The sequence below is a fragment of the Scyliorhinus canicula genome, chromosome 7 (genome assembly GCF_902713615.1).
Source record: "Scyliorhinus canicula chromosome 7, sScyCan1.1, whole genome shotgun sequence".
Lineage (NCBI taxonomy): Eukaryota > Metazoa > Chordata > Chondrichthyes > Carcharhiniformes > Scyliorhinidae > Scyliorhinus > Scyliorhinus canicula.
The window spans coordinates 15386816-15411697 of record NC_052152.1 but is presented as its reverse complement, the minus strand read 5'-3'; the positions used below and the strand labels follow the sequence as shown (position 1 = coordinate 15411697).

The following is a 24882-nucleotide window of genomic DNA, read 5'->3' as shown; positions in this document are numbered from 1 at the left end:
TTTGCCGTGGTGGTCTGCTTGCAACCATCTTAACCAGAAGTGCAGAGAACATTATCCATTGCTGCCTCTTCCTGAGACGTCCAGGATCACAGATGCCAGACTTCTGCTGATTTGATTCACTCCATGTAAAATAACGAAACAGTTGAAGGCACTGGTACAGCAAAAAGTTTGATAATATCCCGACAGTAGTACTCAAGACTCCTGCAGCAGAGTTAGTCATACCCTTAGATCCAACTGTTCAGTGCATCCACAGCACTGACGTTTACCTGACAATGACCTATTCACAAAGCAGGACAGATCCAATCAGTTCAATTTACTGCCCCATTAATCTGTCCTCAACCATTAGCAAAGTGGTGGAAGATTTCATCAACAGTGCTATCAAGTAGCACTTACCCAGCCATAACCTGCTTATGGATGCTCTCTTTGGATTCTGAAAGGGCCGCTTGACCCCAAACCTCATTTCCAGCTTTGGTCTAAACAAGGGGTGAGAGTGATTGCCCTTGATACCAAAACAATGTTAACCAAGGATGGCATCAATGAGCTGAACTAAAATTTAAGTCAATGGGAATTGGGGAAAGCTCTCCACTTGCATAAAGGAAGATGGTTGTGCTTGTTGCAGCCTAGTTATCTCAGTCCTAGGACATCACTGCAGGACTTCCTCAGGATAGTATCCTCATCCCAACCATTTCCAGCTGCTTTATCAATGACTTTCCCTTCATCATAAGATCAGAAGTGTGGATATTTACTGATTGCACAATGTTCAGCACCACCTCGGAGAACAAAGGCAGCAAGTGCATTGGAACGTCACCTGCAAGTTCCCATCAAAGTGACACCGCATTCACCTGAAACAAAATGTATATTGCCACTCCTTCACTGACACTGTCAAAATCCTGGAATTAGCTCACAACAGCACTGTGGGTGCCATGTGGACTTCAGTTCAAAAAGGCTATTCACCACCATCTTGTTGAGGGCAATTAGGAGTGAGAAATGAATGCGATGTACACATCCCATAAACATTTATTTCAATTATCTGTCTTATGACTTCCACAAAACTGTGGACATGTGTTCCAAGGTCCTTGTGCTTCTCAGTATCCTATCATTTGTGTATTCTCTTGCCTTGTTTAACCTACACTGATGTAATTACTTCTCAATTCTCCCTCCACTTCACTATCTTTTTTTGAGTCTCCAACTTCCTTCCTCACTATCAATCACAGACAATTTTTGTTCCATCTGCAAGCTTCAAAACTTTTCAATTTTACACCATACGTTTCAGTCTAATTCATTGATCTGTACCACAAAAGCATGGGCCCTCATACTGAGCCCTCTAGATCCCTGCTAGATGTGACCCTGCAATCACAAAAACACCCATCGATCATTATGCTTTGTTTCCTGCCATTCAGTCAAGTTGGGTTTTAAAAGTGCCTTGGGGCATTTTATTACTTTAAATGCACTGTATAAACATAAGTTGTGCAAAAATGTTGCCCCTGTGAAACACTTTGGGGCATTTTATTACATTAAGGGTGCTATATATAAATATAAGTTGCTGGTTGATTGGATTTTTTGATGCCTCTTAGTTACTTTACAAATCTCCACTACGTTGGTTTTACTGTGTTCTTGACCTTCTGTGATTTGAAGGTCTCTATTCTGTCCTCATGTCTGCCAAGGTTTAGGAGAACAAGTAAGACCATAATAAATAGGAACAGGAGTAGGCCATCCGGCCCCTCAAGCCTGCTCCGCCATTCATTGGGATCATGGCTGATCCAACATACCACATGTCCATTTACCTGCCCTTTCCTCGTAACCCTTGATTCCCTTGCTGATCAAGAATCTATCTCAGCCTTAAATATACACAAGGACTCTGCCACCTCAGCTCTCTGAGGCAAGAAGTTCCAAAGACACTCCACCATCAGAGAAGGAATTCCTCCTCACCTCAGTCTTAAATTGGCACCCTTTATTCTGAGACTATGCCCTCTGGTCCAAGGCTCTCCCACAAGAGTTCTCTCAGCATTTACCTTGTCAAGCCCTTAAAATCCTATGCTTCATGAGATCACCTCTCAATCTTCTAAATTCCAATGAGTAGAGTCCAAAACTGTTTAACTTTTGATCATTAGGCAATCCCTCCATACAAGGGGATCATCCTAGTGAATTTACCCTGAACCACCTCCAATGAAGTAATGTCTCCTTAAATCAGGCAACCAAAACTGCTCCCAGTTTTCCAGATATGGTCTCACCTGTACCTTTGTACAGTTACAGCAAGACTTCCTGCTTTATACTCCAACCCCTTGAAGTAAGGGCCAACTTTTCATTGCTCTTCCCGATTACCTGCTGCACCTGTCTGGTGATTGTTATTTTTTCCCTTTTCCAAATAAATAAGCTGTACCCTCTGAATTGTCTCCACTTCAGTGGCTGGAAACATGGAAGTGTGGAGTTTATAAATGTGAAACTCAACATAGACTACACAGAATGCCACTTCAATACTCTACTAACACCCATCCCCATCACAGGTCTTGCGGGATATTTCCTCCCAAGAAAGGAGATGTTGTGTGACTTCTACCAATAGCACTGTGCAGATTGTTACTGGGTAGTGCAGGCAAGCAACTTAGGTTCGTTCTGACCATTTCTCCTCCACCTCTATGAAAAATAGATACCACTTTTTTTTTCCTGACATGTACTGCCTGCTCTCTTTTCTCCTTTGCCACTCTCCATAGCTGAATGAGATTAGAGGCTTTGAGAATAACGTTCTCCTGTTCCTCTGTACTTTAAAATCAGTCTTTCAAACAGGGTTGACTTTTAATAGGCCAGTTTCTTGTTGAGTTCAGTGGTGTAGAGTTGCTTTGTATGAATAAAGTTAAGTGAAGGTTATCTTCCCACATTGCCCTTTCTCCATGCCTGTTAAAATCTAACCAAATAATTGAGGTGTTTTTGTATTATCAGTGCATTCAGACCGTGATTCAAATATTAATGTTTAGAATGCATCTGCATTAGATTTGAAATTCAGGTTAATAAAATTTAAAACCGGACAAATGGATCAAATTGTTAATAGGTTTTTCAGTTCAAGTTTGTCAATTCTCAACCTCTCAAAGGTTCTGCTGTCTCCGCATCAAGTTTAATTATGTACAACAAAAATAGAAAATGCTGAGCATTTCCAGCATTTTCTATTTTTATTTCAGGTTTCCAGAATCCATACTAAATAAGAGTTATTTATAACATTTACAAGTAGAAGGGAAAATGAGAGAACGGAGATGTTAAGAAGGCCTTTGCAGTGTTGCAACTTTCAACTTGTACGTTATCTGACATTTGGTTGCCCAGTAGCTTAGAGTTTTCAGTATTACTGAAATGTTTTCCTTTAATATTTTATTAATGATGCTCCACTGCCACCTCCAACATTTAATGCCGATTAATTTAATTTGAGCTGTAGTAATCTTGGTTTAAGAGTTTCATTCCTTTCTCCATCCAACTTTTTAAAATCTTTTCCACCCTCCTCGTACCTTCTTAATCTCGTCCCGCACCCACTACCCGCCTCTCACAAACCTCTTATAAACATGTCTCTTTAATATCATGTGTCTCGCTCACACTCTTGTGCATTCAAAACTCCTGTGTGCAAAAAGGAATATGCTTTTTCTTGACCAACCTCCAGACGATCCCAGAAGAGGTTTGCTATCCACTCGAAAAATCTGGATCCACAGGGGTAATGGTATGAAGCAGATATCTGGCACTTTCACTTATGAAATCAACTAAGCTCATTTGGCCGTAAACAAAATAAATGTTGAATGTAGGCAAAAAGCCTTCAATAGCATCAGGACCGAGTGTGTTTGTGAGATGTTGTTTATTTTTTTCCCCATTTTTTCCAGACCTGTGGTGACAAGATCATGAACCTGCATGACTATGGGATGCTGCTACCTTGCGGAATTGACGAGTTTCGTGGAGTAGAGTTTGTTTGCTGTCCCATTCCAGAGGAAAACGATAAGATTGACTCTGACATGGATGAGGATTCGGATGTCTGGTGGGGAGGAGATGATGCAGACTATGCAGATGGCAGGTGACTATCATGTTCCACCATTTATTTTTATTTTTAGCTCCCCATGTTTTTCATCAACAAAACCAAATTTACATGAGGCAATATTGATCAATTCAATGAGAACATAAAGTGATAAATAAGGTTTATATATTTTAAATTGCATTGAGACAATCTACCCAATAAGAATGGTGTTCAAGGGTATGTGAAACGGGAACTTCCCTTGGCCTTAATTGTTAAAATGTATACAGCATAAAGAATAATTTTTCAAGTGTGATATTTTGGATGATCAAATTGCTTGGAATCACAAAGAAAAATTGTAATAATTATCTGTGGCAGGATGTCATGATTTATTAAACTTTCCATTTAAGAGTATTTTTAAATAAAGTTAATGGAGATTTGTGAATATCAAGATTTTGATGGATGTTTTAAGATGTCAATTCAGTTATAGTTTGACTCTGGGTTACAGTTTTAACAGTAAATTGCTGCTGATTTCTAACCTCCACATAATCGACAACTGTTCAACTGAGATTTTATTTTATTTTTTAATATAAATTTAGGGTACCTAATTGACCTAACCTACACATCTCTTTGGGTTGTGGGGGTTCGACCCACACAGACATGGGGAGAATGTACAAACTCCACGCGGACAGGGGCCAGGATTGAACCCGGGTCCTCAGCACCAGGAGGCAACAATGCTAACCCACCCCCCTGCCACCGTGCTGCCCCTCAGCCAAGATTTTAAAACTGAGGGTTGCTGCTGAACATTTGAGAGCAACATGTTTTAACATTGTTTTCTGTAATTCCTTCATAAGCATTTTGCGCCCAAACATCCATAAAAAACTTTTGTCCAGATTAAACACAAACTGCTTAATTTCTAGCCCACGAGAGTTACAAACTTCTTTGTAATTCACAATTTTGTAGCTATTAAATACAGAGGCACTCTTTGCTATTTACGTGGCATTTTATTTGATTTTCACATTCCTAGCAGACAATAAAAAGCAATGTGAAATGTTACATTTATGTTATAGGAGAATATAATAGTGGCTCTCGATTATTCGGGCAGTTTACCGAGCAAGTATCTGAGATATATAGATCAGGCAGTCCCAGGGCGGCACGGTTGCGCAACTGTTAGCACTGCTGCCTCACAGCACTGAGGACCTGGGTTCCGTCACTGTCCTTGTGGGGTTGCACATTCTCCCCGTGCCTACATGGGTCTCACGGCCACAACCCAAAGATGCGCAGAGTTGATGGATTGACCATGCTAAATTGCCCCTAATTGGAAAAATTAACAAAAAGATCAGCAGATCCCAAGTATAATTCATAGCCTGCATTGTTAAATGATCTCAGCTGGCATGGTATTCGTGGCATTATAATTTGTCTCCTTGAACCCATGTTAATAGCGTAACGTATGGCACAGAAGGGGGCCCATTTAGTGTATTGAGCCTACGCTGGCTTCCGCAAAGTAATCCAGGCAATCCCACTCCTCAATCCCCATTACCTGCAAGTTTATTTCCTGTGACAGCCCATCCAATTAATTTTTGAAATCATTTATCATCTCAGCTTCCACCAGTCCAATGGACAAGTTCCAGGTGAGGGTTTTCCTCATATTACCCCGGCATCACTTGCCCAGAACATTAAATCTATCCCCCCCCCCCCCCCCCCCCCCCCCCCACCCCTTTAACCATTAGCTCACAGGGACAGTTTTTCTTTTGTGTCCCTCATCTAAACCTAGCATAATCTTGTACACCTCAATCAAATGTCCCCTCAACCTCCTTTGCTCCAAGGAGAGCAATCCCACCTTTTCCAACCTAACCTTGTAACTAAAATTCCCTACCCTGTAACTATTCTGGTAAAAATCTCGTAAGCATATTCACATCCTTCCTAAAGTGTGGTGACCCGTGGGGAGGTGCACGAGTGTGGTTGGGAAGGGTTTAAACTAAATTGTCAGGGAGATGGCAACCAGCATATAGCAACAGGGATGAGGAATAAGGACCACAAAGTAAGAATGCTGGGCAGTCTTCGAGAAGACAGTGGTTCCACATTGGATAAGAGCAGACAAAAATGTGCTATGAGGAATCATATGAAAGGATTACATCATGTGTGTACATGCACAATGTGGTGAGCTGCAAGCATAAATAGTGTAGGACTATGGACTAATAATGAAAAGTGGCTTAAAAATGAAGAGGAGTGGAAACTTATACAAGGATATAAAGTGGTCAGAAAAGATTGAGAAGGAAAAAGCATAGAAAGTAGGAGCAGGAAAGGCCATTCAGCCCTACGAGCATGCTCTGCCATTCATTATAATAATAAATTCATCCAATTTAGTAATCTGTTTCTGCTTTCTCCTCATATCCGTTGAACCCTTTAGCCCCAAGAGAAATATCTGACTCCTTGAAAACATGCAATGTTTTGTCCTCAATTGCTTAATTTGGTAACAAATTCCACAGGTTCACCACTCTGGGTGAAGAGGTTTCTCCTTATCTCTGTCCTAAATGGTTTAGCCTATTTCCTTAGATTGTGCCCCCTGGTTCTGGGCTTTCCTTGCCATCAGGAACATCCTTCCTGCATCTACCCTGTGTCGCCCTGTAGGAATCTTTCCCCCCACCCCACCCCATTAAAGCTCCAGCGAATATAATTGTAACCGACTCGATCTTTCCTCATACTTCAGTCCCGCCATCCCAGGAAACAGCCTCGCAAGCCTTTGCTGCACTCCCTCAAGAGCAAGAACTTCCTTCCTCAGATAAGAAGACCAGAGTTGCACATAGTATTCAGGTGTGGCCTCACCAAGGTCCTGTATAATTGCAGCAAGACATCCCTGCTCCTGACCTCTAATCCTCTCACTATTATCATAGATAGAATCATATTATTTACATTGCAGACGCAACCCAACCTTTTTGTACACTGAGGGTAATTTAGCAAGGCATATCCACCTAACCTGCACATCTTTGGAATGTGGGAGGAAACCGGAGCACCCGGAGGATCCACGCACACACGGGGAGAACGTGCAGACTCCGCACAGACAGTGACCCAAGCCAGGAATTGAACTTGGGACCCTAGAGCTGTGAAACAACCATGCTAACCACTATGCTACTTTGCTGCCCTATGAAGGCCAACATATATTTGCCGCCTTTACTACCTGCTACACCTGCATGCTTACTTTCAGCGACTGGTGGACAAGGACACCAGGCCTCATTGCACATGCCCCCCTCTCAATCGATAGCCATTCAGATAATCTGTCTTCCTGTTTTGCTACCAAAGTGGATAACCTCCTATTCACGTTATATACTGCATCTGCCATGAATTTGTCCCCTCAACTTTTCCAAATCACACTGAAGCATCTCTATATTCTCCTCACAGCTCACCCTCCCACCCATCTTTGTGCCATCTGCAAATTTGGAGATATTACATTTAATTCCCTCATCTAAATAATTAATATACATTGTGAATAGCTGGGGTCCTAGCACTGATCCTTATTGTACCTTACTAGTCACTGCCTGCCACTTGGAAAAAGGCCCGTTTATTCCTGTTGTTTGTTTCCAGTCTACCAACCAGTTTTCTATCCCATTTCAATGCACTGCCCCCAATCACATGCTTTAATTTTACACACTAATCCCTTATGTGGGACTTTGTCAAACCTTCTGAAAGTTCAAATATATCACATCCACTAGCTCCTGCTCATCAATTCTACTAGTGACATCCTCGAAGAATTCCAGTAGATTTGTCTGGCATTATTTCCCTTTCGTAAATCCATGCTGACTCTGTCCAACCCTGACACGGTTTTCCAAGTGCCCTGCTACTAAATCTTTTATAGTAGACTTGAGCATTTTCCCCATTACTGACGTCAGGCTGACTAGTGTATAATTCCCTGCTTTCGCTCTCCTTCCCTTTTTTTTAAATATTGAGGTTACATTAGCTACCCTCCAATCTGTAGAGACTGGTCCAGAGTTTGTAGAATCTTGGAAGATGACCACCAATGCATCTATTTCTACAGCCACTTTCTTAAGTACTCTGGGATATAGATCATCAAGCCCTGTGGATTTGTTAACTTTCAATCCCATTAATTTCCCCAACACTGTTTCCCTGCGAATACGGATTTCCTTTGGTTCCTCCATTTCACTAAATTCTGTGTTCACTAACATTTGGGATGTTATTTGTTTTTCCCTTTGTGAAGAGAGAACCAAATCATGTATTTAATTGGTCAGCTATTTCTTTGTTTCCCATTATAAATTCCCCTGTTTCTGATTGTAATGGGCCTACATTTGTCTTCAATTCTTTTCTCTTCGCGTACCTATTGAAACCTTTTATGGTTGTTTTTTTATGTTCCCCGCAAGCTTACTGTTGTACCTTATTTTCCCCTTCTCAATCAATCCTTTTGTCCTCCTTTGTTGAATTCTAAATTGCTCCCAATTCTTAAGTCTGCTCTTTTTTCTGACCAATTTCTCTGCCTTTTCCTCTAATTTCCCTTGTAAGTCATGGTTTGGCACCGTTCCTGTTTTTTTTTGCACCAGGCAGGAGTGAACAATTGCTGCAGTCCACCCATATGCTCTTTGAATGTTTTCAATTGCCTATCCACCAACATCCCTTTATTTAATATTTCCCAATCCCAATTCATCATAGTCATCTCTTGTCTCCATACCATCTTAGTTTCCTTTATTTGGATTCAGGACCCTGTCTCAGAATCAACTACGTCTCTCTCTATCTTGATGAAGAATTCTATCATATTATGATCACTCATCTCCAAGGGGCCTCGCGCAATTAGATTGCCAATTATTCCTCTCTCATTACACGATACCCAGTCTAGGATGGCCTTTTCTCTAGTTGGTTCCTCAATGTATTGGTCCAGACCACCATCCTGTATACACTCCAGGAATTCCTTCTCTGCGGTATTGCTACTAATTTGATTTGGCCAATCTATCTGCAGATTAAAGTAACCCATAATTACAATTGTTCATTTAGCGCATACACCTCTGATTTCCTGTTTAATGCCATTCTGAACATCACCACTAAGTTTGGGATGTATGTACAACCCCCAATAACATTTTTTGCCCGTTGGTGTTTCTCAGCTCTACCCATACAGATTCCATATCATAGCGAATATCTGTGCTCACTGTTGCATTAATTTCTTTAACCAGAAATGCAACCCCTTTTTGTTTCTGTCTGTCCTTCCTTAATATTGCCTTAAAAAAAAGGGTGCTCAGGTTGCAGCACTGAGTAGGGAAGGCGTTGTACTACTGTGTTGTAGAAATAGCGGTAGGGATTGCCATAATTTTTCGATCTTCTTGGAGGTGCCAGAGAATTGGAGATTGCCAAATGTGACATCCTTATTCAGGAAATGGTTCCAGGTCAGTCCGAGCAGCAACAGGCCAGTTCAAAGCACTCATGCGATACAGTTTGAGAAACAGGCGTTTAAAGAGACTCGAACAAAAGGGATGCGCTCGAACTGCCTCGTTGCGCCCAACTGTGACATGATAAGGTTGTGGCCTCTTGCAAGATTTGCGACGCTCGGAATGCCTCGCGAGATGTCTCGACCTGGATGTTGCTCCCGCTGGGCGAGAACCAGGTTTACATATCAAAGTGAGCCATTAGGCTCTTCTAAATATGTCAACGTCCGATGCTCCTGAGGCTGAGGAACGAATGCCCGCGTCTGGAAGACCTCGCCATGGCGCCATTTAGCACTGGCCCACACAAATGTGGACCAGGCATAACAGCACCTGGGGGAAATCTCCCAGTCCATCGGAGGCCCCCGGGTGATTGGGCTCTGGGCAGGGTGGTACCCTAGCACTCTTGCTGTCAGCCGGGCACCTTAGGGCTGCTGAGATACCCTGTCCTTAAGAGGTGGGGTGAGGGGGAGCGCGAGGACCCCCGAAGAGGCAAGTTGGGACTGTGGCGGGGTTCGGAGGCCATGGTGGAGTGTCCGAGGAGGGTTAAAACATCGGGTGGTATTTAAAAATGGCATCCCGATATCTTTCTGCACCGATGAGCTCAGCTTGAAGTGAGGTAATTGTTGCCTCAGCGGGGCGTTCCTCGCCGAGGCCAAAAAAGGAGTCCCATTTGATAGTGGGGTTGTTCTCGGTTATATGCACCAAAAATGGGGCTGTTGTTTGGACATGACATCACGCACAATATTTCTATCCATAGGCGGTAACTCGTCAGTTCATATCTGGCGTAGGCAGGATATGGGTTAGGGAGTTCAACCTTATGGTTGAACTCCCTAACCGTCCTCTGCATAATTCCCATGTAAATGGTTACTTCTGTGACCTACAATGTCTATCAAGAAGGGAAGTGAATTAACAAAAAGAGCTTTTTAAAAAATAGATTAGTCTTGTATTTGTCAACTTATAAACAGAACTGACACTGTATATAATCTGTAAAATAATGAGTGTTTTGCATCAATTGAATAAAACCTGCTTTTAAAAGCGAGTCTTACCCAAGTAGTAATCATGATCACAAAAGGCTGCATTAAAAATTAAACTGCTTTTGAAGTAAATTATGATATATCATTAATTTGGCAATAGTACAAGCTTGTCCGCCTTGGCAGAAAGTTTTGAAATAATAAAGCCTTTGTGGAATCACTGCTCTATAAATATATCGGAGACTGATTGAATGTTCATTGTTCAGCTCCAGTTCAAATCCAATGTTTCTTTCAGACCCTAGCCATGTGTCCTTTTGTCTTGTCAGCCTTCTGTGTTTGGTCATTAGCCTTGAAGGAATTTCATACAACTTGGCTAACTTAGTTGTGGTTCAACTGTTTTACTGCAGAGTCAGGAGAGTGTGGGTTCACAACTCACTTCAGAAGCTTAAACACAAAATCTAGACTTCAGCTGCAATGCCGCACAGCACTGAGGGAGTGCTGCACTTTTGGAGGTGTCATCTTTCAAATGGGGCATAAGATTTTAGGCCCCATATGTTCCCTCAGATGGACATAAAGGATCCCGTGGCAATATTTTGGAGCAAAGCACGAGAGTACTCCCTGATCTTTCGGCCTTAACCAGCACCTAAAACTTATCAGCTGCTCATTATTATTTGGAAGTTATTATGTGGGATCTGACTGCGTTTTCTATGTTACAACAGTGACTAAATATCAAAGTACCCATGAGGCACGGTAGCACTATTGCTTCACAGCGCCCGGGACCCAGGTTCGATTCCCGGCTTGGGTCTCTGTCTGTGCGGAGTCTGCACGTTCTCCCTGTGTCTGCATGGGTTTCCTCCGGGTACTCCCATTTCCTCCCACAAGTCCCAAAAGACATGCTTGTCAGGTGCATTGGACATTCTGAATTCTCCCTCCGTGGAATCGAACAGGTGCTGAAGTGTGGCAACTAGGGGATTTTCACAGTAACTTAATTGCAGTGTTCATGTGAGCCTACTTGTGACACTGATGAAGATTATTAATATTAGATGTAAAACACTAAATGTGATCAATTCCTGCTCCTTGTGGTTGTACATACATTTTTGTCCTCTTTAAAGGGAAAGTGATTTCCTCAGCAAGAATTCAGCAATTCTTTTCTTAAAAGCAAAATACTGCAGATACTGGAAATCTGGGGGGAAAAAAGCAGTGTTGAAAATACTCCGTCTGGCATCAGTGGAGAGAGGAACAGGGTTAACATTTCAGATGAAGACTCAAAACAAGATTCAACTCAAAATTTCAATAATGTTTTGTTTCAAACGACTTTTTTGAGCCATTTTCATCACACATGCAAGGATGATTCAACAGATTTTACATCAGTGTGTTCATAAGCAAAAAGGATTAGTTTGCATCAAGTCACTGGTGTCTCAAATGATAACAAATATTCCTCTAAGAATTGCTGCATATGGTAAACCTGCATCTTGTGGCAGTGAAACAAAATACACAAGTCTCCGGCAAAATGGGAATCTTGTTGGAGGCAAATAAAATCCATTCTGAATGAATGAAATGAAAATGAAAATTGCTTATTGTCACAAGTAGGCTTCAAAGGAAGTTACTGTGAAAAGCCCCTAGTCACCACATTCCGGCGCCTGTTCGGGGAGGCTGGTACGGGAATTGAACTGTGCTGCTGGCCTGCCCTGGTCTGCTTTCAAAGCCAGCAATTTAGCCGTGTGCTATACCAGCCCCAAAATGAAAATGGAGAATGCTGAACCCTTTCAGAAGAGGGCAATTTTAGAAGATAGAAAACTTGGAGCAGCCACAAATACTAACTTTTTGTCCTCCATTTACTACTCTGAGGTGCAGTTCCATTGGGTACAATCACCTTCCAGTATTTCACTTCAGTGACTGTTTGTGAGTGAGCATTGACTAGAAGTTGACTGGTTGCATGAACTCCGACAGCCAAATCCAATCTTGTCACCAGCTGATGCAGACTTCCAGCAGGTGATGCATCTGTTTTCCTCTTTTCTAACCCTGAGGTGCTGAGGCCTGTTAGAACACTTACACGGCTGCCCTCAGACTTTCTGGTTTGTATGACTTATGTAATTGATCCCTGAAACCAAGTAAAAAGCTATTGAAATGGCAGTTGTCTGACGTCTTTTAATTCCTGAGTAATATTTTACTGGGAGAGGAGGAAATTTATTGAGAGTTTCTACCATCTATCATTGTGTGAGACATATCAAAGAATATGTGGCCTTGGGTTGAATATTTACTTCTGACTAGGTTTAAAATCTGCTGTTCAAGTTGTAAATTTGTAATAGCAATATAAGTTGCTTATTGATGCCATGCTCTTGCAGCATACTAATCAAATACTGTGGCATAAGATGGGGTGGCATGGTAGCACAGTGGTTAGCACTGTTGCTTCACAGCGCCAGGGTCCCAGGTTTGATTCCCAGCTTGGGTCACTGTCTGTGCGGAGTCTGCACGTTCTCCCCGTGTCTGCGTGGGTTTCCTCCGGGTGCTCCGGTTTCCTCCCGCAAGTCCCGGAAAACATGCTGTTGGATAAATTTGGACATTCTGAAATCTCCCTCTGTGTACCCAAACAGGCACCAGATTGTGGCGACTAAGGACTTTTCACAGTAACTTCATTGCAGTGTTAATGTAAGCCTACTTGTAACTTTAAAAATTATTATTATTAAATTGATGAAAGTGCATCTGGGGTGATAGTTTGTACATAAAAGTAGTTGGTTACTTTTTCCCTACCCTGACCCAGGTTGCAGGTGAACAATAGAGTCCTATCCTTTCACGCATCACAATCCACAGATACATTTTCCAGCAGGCACTGTTGGATAGCAGTAAGGAATACTGATCATTTGTTTTACTATTCTCCAGACTGGGTTCAGACAACCTTGCATGAAAAAGTACTCTTCTCAATCACAACATGCTGTGTTTCATTGGCTGTATAGTCGCTGTTACAGTGTAGGATAAAAGCATTTCAGATCGCCATTCACTGCATTTTTAAAAAGTTTTCCACGTATCTTGTCTATATTTTTCCAATCACTTTAAATCGGAGTGTTCTGGTTCCAACTCTTCTGCCAAAGGATCAATGTGTCTGTTTTAGTTTGGACTGAAGACAAAATATTGTCCAGGGCACGGAAGTGAACTCCCTTGCTCTTTGAAATAGTGCCATAAGATCATCTTTATTGTGATGTGACGGTCGTTGGAAAGGCTAGCGTTTATTGCCCATACCTAGTTGTCTTTGAGAAGTTGGCAGTGGTGAGTCCCTGCCTTTAACTTCTGCGGTTATGGGTACAGGGGAACAGCATTCGCTTCCCTTCAATCATTCAGTACTGCTCCAGTGGAGAGTGAGGATGCAAAGATCATCGCCAACGGCACAGCAATCTCCTCCCTTGCTTCCCATAATAACCTTGGGTATATCCCATCAGGCCCAGGGGACTTATCTATCCTGATGCTTTTCAAAATTTCCAGCACATCCTCCTCCTTAATATCAACGTGTTTGAGTCTGTTAACCTGGTTCACACTGTTCTCATGAGCAACCAGGTCCCCCTCTCTAGTGAATAGAACATAGAACAGTACAGCACAGAACAGGCCCTTCGGCCCTCGATGTTGTGCCGAGCAATGATCACCCTACTCAAACCCACGTCTCCACCCTATACCCGTAACCCAACAACCCCCCTTAACCTTACTTTTTAGGACACTACGGGCAATTTAGCATAGCCAATCCACCTAACCCGCACATCTTTGGACTGTGGGAGGAAACCGGAGCACCCGGAGGAAACCCACGCACACACGGGGAGGACGTGCAGACTCCACACAGACAGTGACCCAGCCGGGAATCGAATCTGGGACCCTGGAGCTGTGAAGCATTTATGCTAACCACCATGCTACCGTGCTGCCCCATACTGCATACTGAAGCAAAGTATTCATTTAGGGCCTCCCCCATCTCCTCAGACTCTAGGCACAAGTTCCCTCCACTATCTCTGATCGGCCCTACTCTCACACTGATCATCCTCTTATTTCTCACATAAGTGTTTTTCCTAATCCTCCCCGCCAGGGCTTTTTCATGCCCCCTTCTAGCTCTCCTCAGTCCATTTTTGAGTTCCTTCCTGGCTATTTTGTAACCCCCTAGAGCCGAGTCAGATCCTTGTTTCCTCAATCTTACGTAAGCTTCCTTCTTCCTCTTGACTAGAAGCTCCACTTCTCTTGTCATCCAAGGCTCCTTCACCTTACTATTCATTACTCGTCTCAGTGGAACAAAACAATTCAGCACTCGCAGCAAGTGCTTCTTAAACAATCCCCACATTTGCAATGTTGTGCATTTCCCCATGCTCCTCAGCTCCTGTCTCATAGCAGTATAATTTCCCCTCCCCCAATTAAATACTTTCTCTTATGGACTGACCTCATTAACACTACACCCTGTATGCTTCATCCGATGCCGGCTTGAACATCTTCCAAGGCCCGTGGAGACCTTTTGACCCGACCTGACCTCCACGACCTGGAAGTGGATCGGGCCCAAACCGGAAGTGACGCCCCGACCTTGATTTGGAGCCGATTCGGAGCTCCCAACCCGGCCTAACAACCGACGCTAGTCATCCGATGCCGTGGTGCTTATGAAGTTACATTGTATACCTTGTGTTGCCTTATTATGTATTTTCTTTTATTTCCTTTCCTTCCCATGTACTTAATGATCTGTTGAGCTGCTCGCAGAAAAATACTTTTCACTGTACCCCGGTACACGTGACAATAAACACATCCAATCCCATACTGTGTGTTCCTATCCCTCTCCATGACTATGGTAAAGGGCCAAGGAGTTGTGGACACTGTCACCGAAATGCTCTCCCACAGAGACATCTGACACCTGCCCTGGTTCGTTGCCGAGCACCAAGTCCAGTATGGCCTCTTCCCTAGTCGGTCTATCTACATATTGAGTCAGGAATCCTTCCTGTACACACGACAAAATCTGCTCCATCCAAACCATTTGCACTAAGGAGGTTCCAGTCAATATTAGGGAAGTTGAAGTCACCCATGACAACAACTCTGTTACTTCTACACTTTTCTTAGACCTGCCACCCAATCTGTTCCTCTATCTCTCTGCTGCTATTGGGGGGTTTATAGAAAACTCCCAATAAAGTAACTGCTTCTTTCTTGTTTTTAACTTCCATCCATACTGGCTGAGTAGATGAACCCTCTTCAATTACCTTGGAGGGGAACTTGCATCAGTGGAATTCCTGTGAATCTGCTGCCCTTGTTCTTCTGGGTGGTAGAGGTGGGGAAGGCAGAGAATGGCTCGGAACCACATTAGGCACGATCCCTGATTTATGGACAGCAGTTGCATACTTTGTGATTTTAACTATGTTGGCAGCATCCCATAATGTGCACACAAAAATGTTTATTAGTGCAGCCGCACAGTAAGTAGAAATGTGGTGGCAAATAGTAATATGGTAAATGTGTGTCCAGCCCAGGCACATGGAAATTGATCTTGTCATAGATTGGCACTTGTTCGACATTGTATTCCAGGATATGTCTGCTGTGAATGCTCTCATTGCGTGGGCAATAAAACAGTTCACAGTCGTAGGATAATGTGTACTTTTCGTCCTGCATAATTTATTCCACCCTGAAGGAAAATGGCAATTAACATTTGAGGTAATCTCGGATGCTATAATTCCTTAAACACAAAGATTTTAGTTCAAGTAATGCAATTTATGGATGATTGTTTCAAAGACACTTAAAAGTTAATTGAATGCTCATGTATGTGGACTTGTATTTATAGTGGTGATTGCACTGTTACTCTCTCCAGTTTACTGTGTGCCTGTTGGGTAAATCTGGTATGCTGTCCAAGATCCATTATCAAGAGAACCTTCCAAATTAAGTAACCTCGAGCACAATCCAAAGACAATGGCAACAGGCACATAAGAATGCTTCCATTTACAACATTTCCTTCATGGCACAGACCACCCTGACTCAGAACTATATCACCATTCCCTCTTTGTTGCTGGGTCAGAAACCTGGAACTCCCACCCTACCAGCACTATAGGTGTATCTACACCCCAGGTACTCAACTCTGTCCCCTCACAAACAGCCAGACTAAAGCTGCTGGATGGCAAGGGATGGATGCCTGACCTTCCTGTGAGGTAACAGCGGGTTTAACCACTTTCTGCGCCTCCCCACCACATTATTAACTGGGGCTCTCGCCTCTGTCAATGTAATTAGCTAGCCACCACATAATTGCTTCTGGTCAGCTGCTACAACTTTGAGCAGAAATGACGTGCCCTTCCAGTACTGCGGTTGGGGCCTTCAGCACAAGACGATTCCACTCACAGCCTGCCTGAGGTTAATTCACCTGAAAATAGATTAGTTCCTTCAGTGTTAATAATAGAATGGGCACGCGCTGACAGTATTAAGCATCTTCCAAAGGTTCAATTTAAAAGGGTAAGTCAAGACAGGAAAGCTCAAAGCCTTGATTTTCTCCATGTGAGAAGCCAGGTATATTGTATTTCCAGTGCGAGAACAGCATGTGTGCAGGAAGTGTCTCCAGCTACACCTCCTGGAAGCCCGGGTTTCGGAGCTGGAGTAAGGCTGCGAACACTGGAGTATCCGCAAGGCGGAGGTGTCGCAGGCTCAGACTCTGCGGCAGGAAGGAAATGGGTGATCGTGAGGAATGCAATGCAGAATCTCCTGTGGCCCATTCCCCTGCAAAACAAATGTACCATTTTAGATACTGTTGAGGGGAATGACATCTCCGCAATGAAGCAACAGCCAAATTCATTACACCGCAGTAAAACGTGTGGGAATGCAATAGTTAACGGGGATTCAGTTGACAGTGGAATAGGTTGGCATTTTTGTGGCCGCAAATGAGACTCCAGGATGGTATGTTGCGCCTCTGTGCTAGGATCAAGGAAGTCTCAAAGCGGTTCAGAACATTCTGGAGTGGGGGTAAACAGCCAGTGGTTGTTGTATACATCGGTACTAACAACATCGGTGAAAAAGGATGAGGTCCTAAAAGTAGAATTTGGGGAGTTAGGAAGAAAGTTAAGAAGTCGGACCTCAAATGTAGTGACCTCAAAGGTCAGTGGCACGTGCTAGTCAGAATAGAATTAGCAGGATATATCGGATGAATATGTGGCTGAACAGATGGCCTGAGGGAGAGGGCTTCAGATTCTTGAGGCATTGGGACCGGTACAAACTGGATGGGGGGGATGGAGAAGTGAGGAAAGAAAGTATTTGCTGTACTTATTGAGGAGGATTTAAACTAAAATGGCAGGGATTGGGAGCCTATGCAAGGAGTCAGAGGAGGAGGAAATGAGGGCAAAAACAAAAGACAAAGGGGAATAAAAAAAAGTGATGGGCAGAGAAACCAAGGCCCAGATTCAAACAGGGCCACTATGAAAAACATTGGGAGTGAGATGAGTGATGTTAAAAAGACGAGCTTAACGGCTTTTGTGCCTTAACGCGCGGAGCATTTGCAATAACGCAGCCGAACTAATCACGCAAATAATCACATAAATAAGTATGGTATAATCGGGATGATGGAGACATGTCTGCAGGGTAACCAGGAGGGAAATTCAATGTCCAAGGGTATTCAGTATTCCGGAAGGACAGATAAAAAGGAAAAGGTGGTGGAGTGACAGTGCTGGTTAGAGAGGAAATTAATGCAATGGTGAGGAAGGATGTTATCTCTGACGATGTGGAATCTGTATGGATAGAGCTGAGAAACACCAAGGGACAAAAATGAAATGAAAATCGCTTATCGTCGCGAGTAGGCTTCAATGAAGTTACTGTGAAAAGTTCCTAGTCGCCACATTCCGGCACCTGTTCGGGGAGGCTGGTACGGGAAAACATTAGTGGGAGTCAGATATAGACTCTCAAACTGCAGTAGTGAGTTGTGAATGGCATCAAACAGGAAATTAGAGACACTTAATAAGGAACATCTGCAATTATGGGTGATTTTAATCTGCATATAAATTGGGCAAATCAAGTTACCCACAATACCACAGGGGAGGAATTCCTAGAGTGTGTAATGAGATGGTTTTCTGGACCAATACGTTGAGGAACCAACTAGCAAACAGGCAATCCCAGATTGGGTACTGTGCAATGAGAACGGTATTATTGGTAACCTAGTTCTGAGAGACCCCTTTGGGATGAACGACCACAATATTTCATCAAGGTGGAGAGTGAAGTATTGATTCGGAGTAGGGTCCTGAATCTTAATAAAGGAAACTACGATGATGAGGCAAGTGTTGGCTTTTCGACCGAGGATTACTTGAAGGATGACAGTGGATAGGCAATAGCAAATATTCAAGGAGCACATGGGGGAACAGCTACAACTGTGTGTTCCTGTCTGGCACAAAAATAAAACCGGAAAAGTGGCCAATCCATGGCTTACTAGGGAAATTAGAGGAGTATTTGACCAGGGAAGAAGCATACAAATTAGCCAAGAAAGAGAACAGGTCTGTGGATTGGAAGCAGTTGTGAATTGAGCAAAGAAGGACTAAGGGATTGATTAAGATGGGGAAAACAAGAGTAGGTTTGCAGGGAGCATAAAAGCTGACTGTAAAAATTTCTGTAGGTACATGAAGAAAAAAAGATTGGTGAAGATAAATGTAGGTCCCTTACAGTCAGAAACAGAGGAATGTATAATAGAGGACAAACAAATGGCTGAGTTGGGAAAATTGATGGGATTGAAGTCCGATAAATGCCCAGGGCCTGATAATCTACATCCCAGAGCACTTAAGAAAATAATAGATGCATTAGTGATCGCCTTCCAGGATTCGATAGACTCTGGAACAATTTGTGCAGTTTGGAGGGTAGCTAATGTAATTCCACTATTTAAACAATAATAATCTTTATTAGTGTCACAAGTAGGCTGACATTAACATTGCAATGACGTTACTGTGAAAATCCCCTATTCGCCACATTACGGTGCCAGTTCGGGCACACTAAGGGAGAATTCAGAATGTCCAATTCATCTAACAAGCCGGTCTAAAACAGGGAGCTATAGACCAGTAAGCCTGACGTTGGTAGCGGGTTAATAGAACGTAACTGGACAATTTATGAAAACTGTTGCCTTTCAAATCAACTGTTCAGTTGAGGTCCTGTTTCCTTTTCACCAAATGCAATGGAACATTTGGTAATATTCGAAGAACAGGAAAGTTATCTCAATGTCTTGGCCAACATTTCCTTGTACTAAGAAATAAATTGACTGGTCATTTATCTAATTAGTGGTTGCTGTTTGAATTGTTTTTTATGTTTGTTTGGATAACCTGAAGTGTAGTCATTCTTGTTTTTAGATTCCCTTTTTTTTGCAATGTCCTCAGGAAAGGAAAGGACAAGGTGGTGCTCTATAAATAAAAATGTAAATACTTGTTTACGGAACTTGGGTATTGCTGAAAAGAAAATATGACAAAGTGTTTCATCTTATTCTCGGGGCACAGGGGGAGGAAAAAACATTTTCTTCTCATGCAGTATAAATTGTCATCCCACCCCCCTTAATCGGCATTCTTGCAAAGTGCCCTGATGAGTGCAAGACAAAAAGTTTGGTCATGTCTCTCTTTTTTTTAACAATATTCAAATGAAAGTTAGTTCTTTCACACTTGTTCTCTTTCTTTCTTGCTGACATTTAGAAACTTGATTTGATGTAATAGTCACCTTTAATTATTTGCATGGAAGATTTAGGACTTTTTGTCAAGTTCATTGATGAGAATTAGCCTGTATGGGTATTCAATATTTTGAGTAGGGTGAAGAAGGCTTTGTTTTCAGCTGCTTAACAATTGATTTTTCATTCAAACAAATTACAGACCTCTACTGTCTCACTCCATGCACCTGGTGTCTTTAACATTTGAACTCCATGGAAGTGGATGAGAATACCATGAAAGCTGAGCATTGAATGGTTTTTGTTTTCTTTACCACTTGACCTCACTATATTTTAAAATAGCACTCTGAAATAGATGAGAACTTGATCTGATGGCTTGCCCCTCATCACATTGTGGAAAAGATATTCACAGTATTTTGCGATACTTGGGTTTCGGGTCTTTGCTGCTACATCAACCTAATCTTCACCGTTGGCTACATTTCTTGTGTGAAGTGATATTCTATTTCACAAGTTGGCTTCTAATAAATTATGTAAGACAGTTCACTCTTAAGCATGTTACATTACAGACTGTAAAGATGCTCTTAAATTCAATAATAATTATTCTGCATTCCTGTTTCAGCGATAAAATTATTGAAGAACAGCCTATGGAGGAGGAAAGTGACATTGATGATGATCTGGATGGTGAAGATGATGAAGACCAGTATGAAGACCCCACCGAACATACAACCAGTAGCACCACTACTACTACAGAGGCAATTGAAGAAGTTGTGAGAGGTAAATTAAATAAACGGTTTTTACTACTGACACCGTTATTGCAGCAGACAGTTTTGTCCGTAGTAGGGAGAAGATGGTGACATATGATAAGTCACTAGACTAGTAATCCAGAAGCCCATGCAAATGCCTTGACGACATATGGGTTCAAATGGTGGAATTTGAATGTAATTAATCACATTTAGAATATAAAATTACACTCATTTGATGGTGATCATGACAGTTATCATCAATTGATGTAAAAACCAGTTCACTCATGTACTTTAGGGAAGGAAATGTTCCCACCTTACCCAGACTGCCCTCTGTGAGACCAAGAGCAATGTGGGGCAAGGGCAATTAAGGATGGGCAACAAATGCTGGCCTAACCAGAAACACCCACATCCCACAAAATAACTTTTAAAAATCTCTCCAATTTTTCTTTATGAAAACTGTGGAAATGTAAAACATAGGAGTTTTTCCTCATTGAAATAAAGCCAATATCGTGGTAATACACAACCAGTTTGGGAGTTCTGTGGAGGGAGAAACGTCATGCAGAATGGCGGGGGAGGGTTGTTACAGTAAAAGGCGTGTAATAATATTAGAGTTTATACAGCCTTCCATTTCAGGAAGGACTGGGAAAATGTTCTCATCCCCAGTGTTGTTCAAGAGCCTCCTTTTTACTATATTGTTACTCTCTGACGCCATTGTGAATTTTTTAAGCCTAATTAACATTTGCTATTTCTGCCCTCTAAACAGGGGCTGTTTAGCACACTGGGCTAAATCGCTGGCTTTGAAAGCAGACCAAGCAGGCCAGCAGCACGGTTCGATTCCCGTAACAGCCTCCCCGAACAGGCGCCGGAATGTGGCGACTAGGGGCTTTTCACAGTAACTTCATTGAAGTCTACTCGTGACAATAAGCGATTTTCATTTTCAAATGGAGGGCTGACTGCAAGAGCGATGCTTGGACCAAACTTGCATGGGTATTTAATGAAGAACTGTCAGCACAAGTGCACTACATATATTAAAGCATCTGCAGTTACTGCTAAAGAAGAAAAGGGATCTTTATGGTTCTGTCTCACTCGTGACATTCCAAGCTTGTGTATGTGTGTAGCGTATTGCAAATTGAATTGAAAGATGACCGATTTACATGATTCTATCCTCTCTATGTTACTGCAGGCAATGTGAAACTGATAGGGCAATAATCAGTTTCCTGAAACCTTTCCCTACATTACCCATGAAAAGCCCTGTCCCAGAACGTGTAGGCCCAAGGCTCACCTGAAATCGACATCTGGCCTTGTTAATCTTAGGTCAGCACTTCAAGGGCATCAAATCCTTCATTAGTCTACGGACCTCGAGCTTCACTTGTGTGGAGCAAAATTAATGAAGGAGCCTAAGGGTCAACCTGGGATGACATCTCAGACTTGCACTGATTGATCTAAAATGAAAGGTCATATAGTATGGGCTACAAGTATGGATACTATGGTTTAATGCAGCATTCATTTCCTTTTCCAGAGCACTGGTTTGTCTCTGTTCTGATTTATCTTGCGAGGTGACCTCCAGATTAACAATACAATTGCCTATACAGAACAGACAATGCAGAAACATTATAGCTCTTTCTAAACTGTTCAGTGAATCAGGGTGGAGAAAATTGTAATTATTTTGATGTAGTTGGCACTCATGAACAAGACGATCCTGAAGCATTCTTGTCTTCAAAATCTTTGATAGTGCAAGTTTAGAAAGTGTTTGGATGCTTGGATTTGTAAATAAGGGCATGGAATACAAATGCCAGCGAGCTTTTACAAATCTCTGATTGGGCCTCAGCTAGAATATTGAGTAGAATTCTCGGCACCACACTTTGGGGAAGCACTTCATAGAACAGACGTGTTCTACCAGAATGATGAACAGCTATGAGAGGCTGTTATTATGGGAAGGGATTGGAGAGGCTGGGATTGTTCTCCTTCGATCGGAGAAGGTTAAGGTGAGGCCTTTTGGAGCTATTCCAGATTGTGGGGTTTGGTAGAACAAATAGGAAGAAATTATTTTCTTTGACAAGTGAATCATTAACCAGAAGCCATAGATTTAAATCGGCAAAAGTGCCAGAGGGGAAATGAGAAATGCTTTCCTCCGATCTGAAGTGCACTTCCTGAAAGGGCACAGAAATCATATTTCACAGGAACCTCTATGTATGCTTGAAGACTAGTTTGCAGGGTTATGGGGAAAAGCTGAGACGTGGAACTGAATTGGATCGGGCTTTCAAAGAACTGGCACAGGCACAATAGGTTAAATGCTCCCCACCCCGCGCTGAATGATTGTATGAGAAATCAGACTTCCAAATTGAGCATCAGATTTAATTTCATTTTTTAAACTATTCGCAGGACTGTGGTTTTGCATTGTTTACCCTTTGGATATTATGCACCATATGTGATGTCAGGAGGTTGCTATCTGGTTTTTAAAATGTGTTGATTCAGGGTGTTTAACTTTCTCATTCAACAATCTACCCTTTACTACCTGTAAGCTTACGTGAAGGAATGCATATCAATAAACACACTTGGCAGAACTATACATATCTATTGATGGGCCACTTGAGTAGCTTGTGTTTAGATATATTCAGTTTTATTTTATTAGCCCTATTTCATTTTTTAAGCGTGTTGGTGCATCAACAACCAGCCAGCCCATGTACATAGCATGCCGATGCACATCCAGTGACTGGAGGCACTGATGATAATATAAGGGATAACTAGATGTGAGTTTGCTTCGCTGGTATAAAAAAAAGTTGACGAAAAACCTGATCCGCTCATCTCTGCTCATCATGTATAATTCTGCCCCACACCCCTCTGCTCTGAGATCTTTGGTAGATTTGTGAAACATTAATAATTTAATACCATTTTACAATAAAAGGTCTAACCAGTAATAACAGCACAAAAAAGGATGTGGAAATTGTGGATCACCAAGAAAGAATAGCTGTGAAGCAGCAGAATAAGAGTTATTTGCTTGGTTCTGATATTACCGGGTAGACAGCTTTACTGAATTAACCACTTAGCCAATTCCATTGTGTAATTGTCAGTGCATTTAGCTAAATACTTCAGCTGTTTACAAACCTCACAAGGAGTTGATATGGTAAGTGTGAACACTATTTTTGTGAGAAAATGGCTTTTGCAAATCCGTGATCTGACTACATGCTCAAACCTTTATCAAACATTTGAATAGTTATCTCGTACTGTGTTGTTACTCAAAGCTCTTCCATACGCTGAATAAGTATTAGAACTCTAGACAATGGTAGAAAGAAGTGCTAAACTTTTGTGGATAAATTTGTTGGCCTCTGGCGATTTTGGTTTCCCACCCTGCCTGTTGTATATGAGCGAATAGCTAATCCGATTATTGCATTATGCTTTTTTTCATCAAATTTAAATTGCCAAATCAACTGTAACAGGAATTCCAGTCTCTTGGTTTGGCATGATGTAACAGCTTAGTTCAGAAAAAAATGTTTGTCACAAAAATAAATAGGGAATGAATTTTTTTTCTCTTAAATCCTCCTTGGCTCATGCCTTATTTATCCTTTATGACATGCAGTCATACAAGTCTCTCTGACCATATAATTAATTGTATGTACACTACCCAATGAGTAAATAGCCCATAGAGAAGGATCTAAGTTCCAACATACGTCGGTGTAGAGTTTGTGGTACGATGATTAGTCTCGGTATTTGGGGCTCATGGCAAAGTGGTGGGGGCATTTCCTCCTAATTTGATGTCCACTAACTCCTGCTGCACAGATGTTCTCCAACCTAGTTGTCTAGGTTTGTATGTACAGATTAAATTAGAGTAAGAAAAATGCAAGTGAAATTGTTGTACTTTTTAGACATAAAGATAGCAGTAGGAAAACAAATACAGCCATTTAGGCAAAAATAGAATCCGTGTGAATAGAGATGATCAATTTAAAGAAAAAGGATCAATCACACCTTTTTAAATATATTCTTTCACGGGATGTGGGTGTCACTGGCAACACCAGCATTTGTTGCCCATCCCTAATTTTTCCTGAGCTAAGTGGCTTACTGGGCCATTTCAGAGTACAGTGACGAGTCAACCACATTGCTGTGGGTTGGGAGTCACATGTAAGACACAAGACAAAATTTGAAGCCAAGGAAAAAGGCTCACAGAAATGTATGT

General features: G+C 42.1%; 1 protein-coding gene across 4 annotated transcripts in view; it reads left to right on the top strand.

The window, feature by feature from the left end:
* The window catches only part of LOC119968742 (amyloid-beta A4 protein-like), a 238056-nt gene that overhangs the window by 125844 nt on the left and 87330 nt on the right, over positions 1 to 24882 (top strand). For all 4 annotated transcript variants that reach the window (XM_038801407.1, XM_038801405.1, XM_038801404.1 and 1 more), the window contains exons 5-6: positions 3852 to 4039; positions 20588 to 20742. In XM_038801407.1, coding sequence (XP_038657335.1) covers positions 3852 to 4039; positions 20588 to 20742 — 343 coding nt within the window. The remainder of the gene's footprint in view (positions 1 to 3851; positions 4040 to 20587; positions 20743 to 24882) is intronic.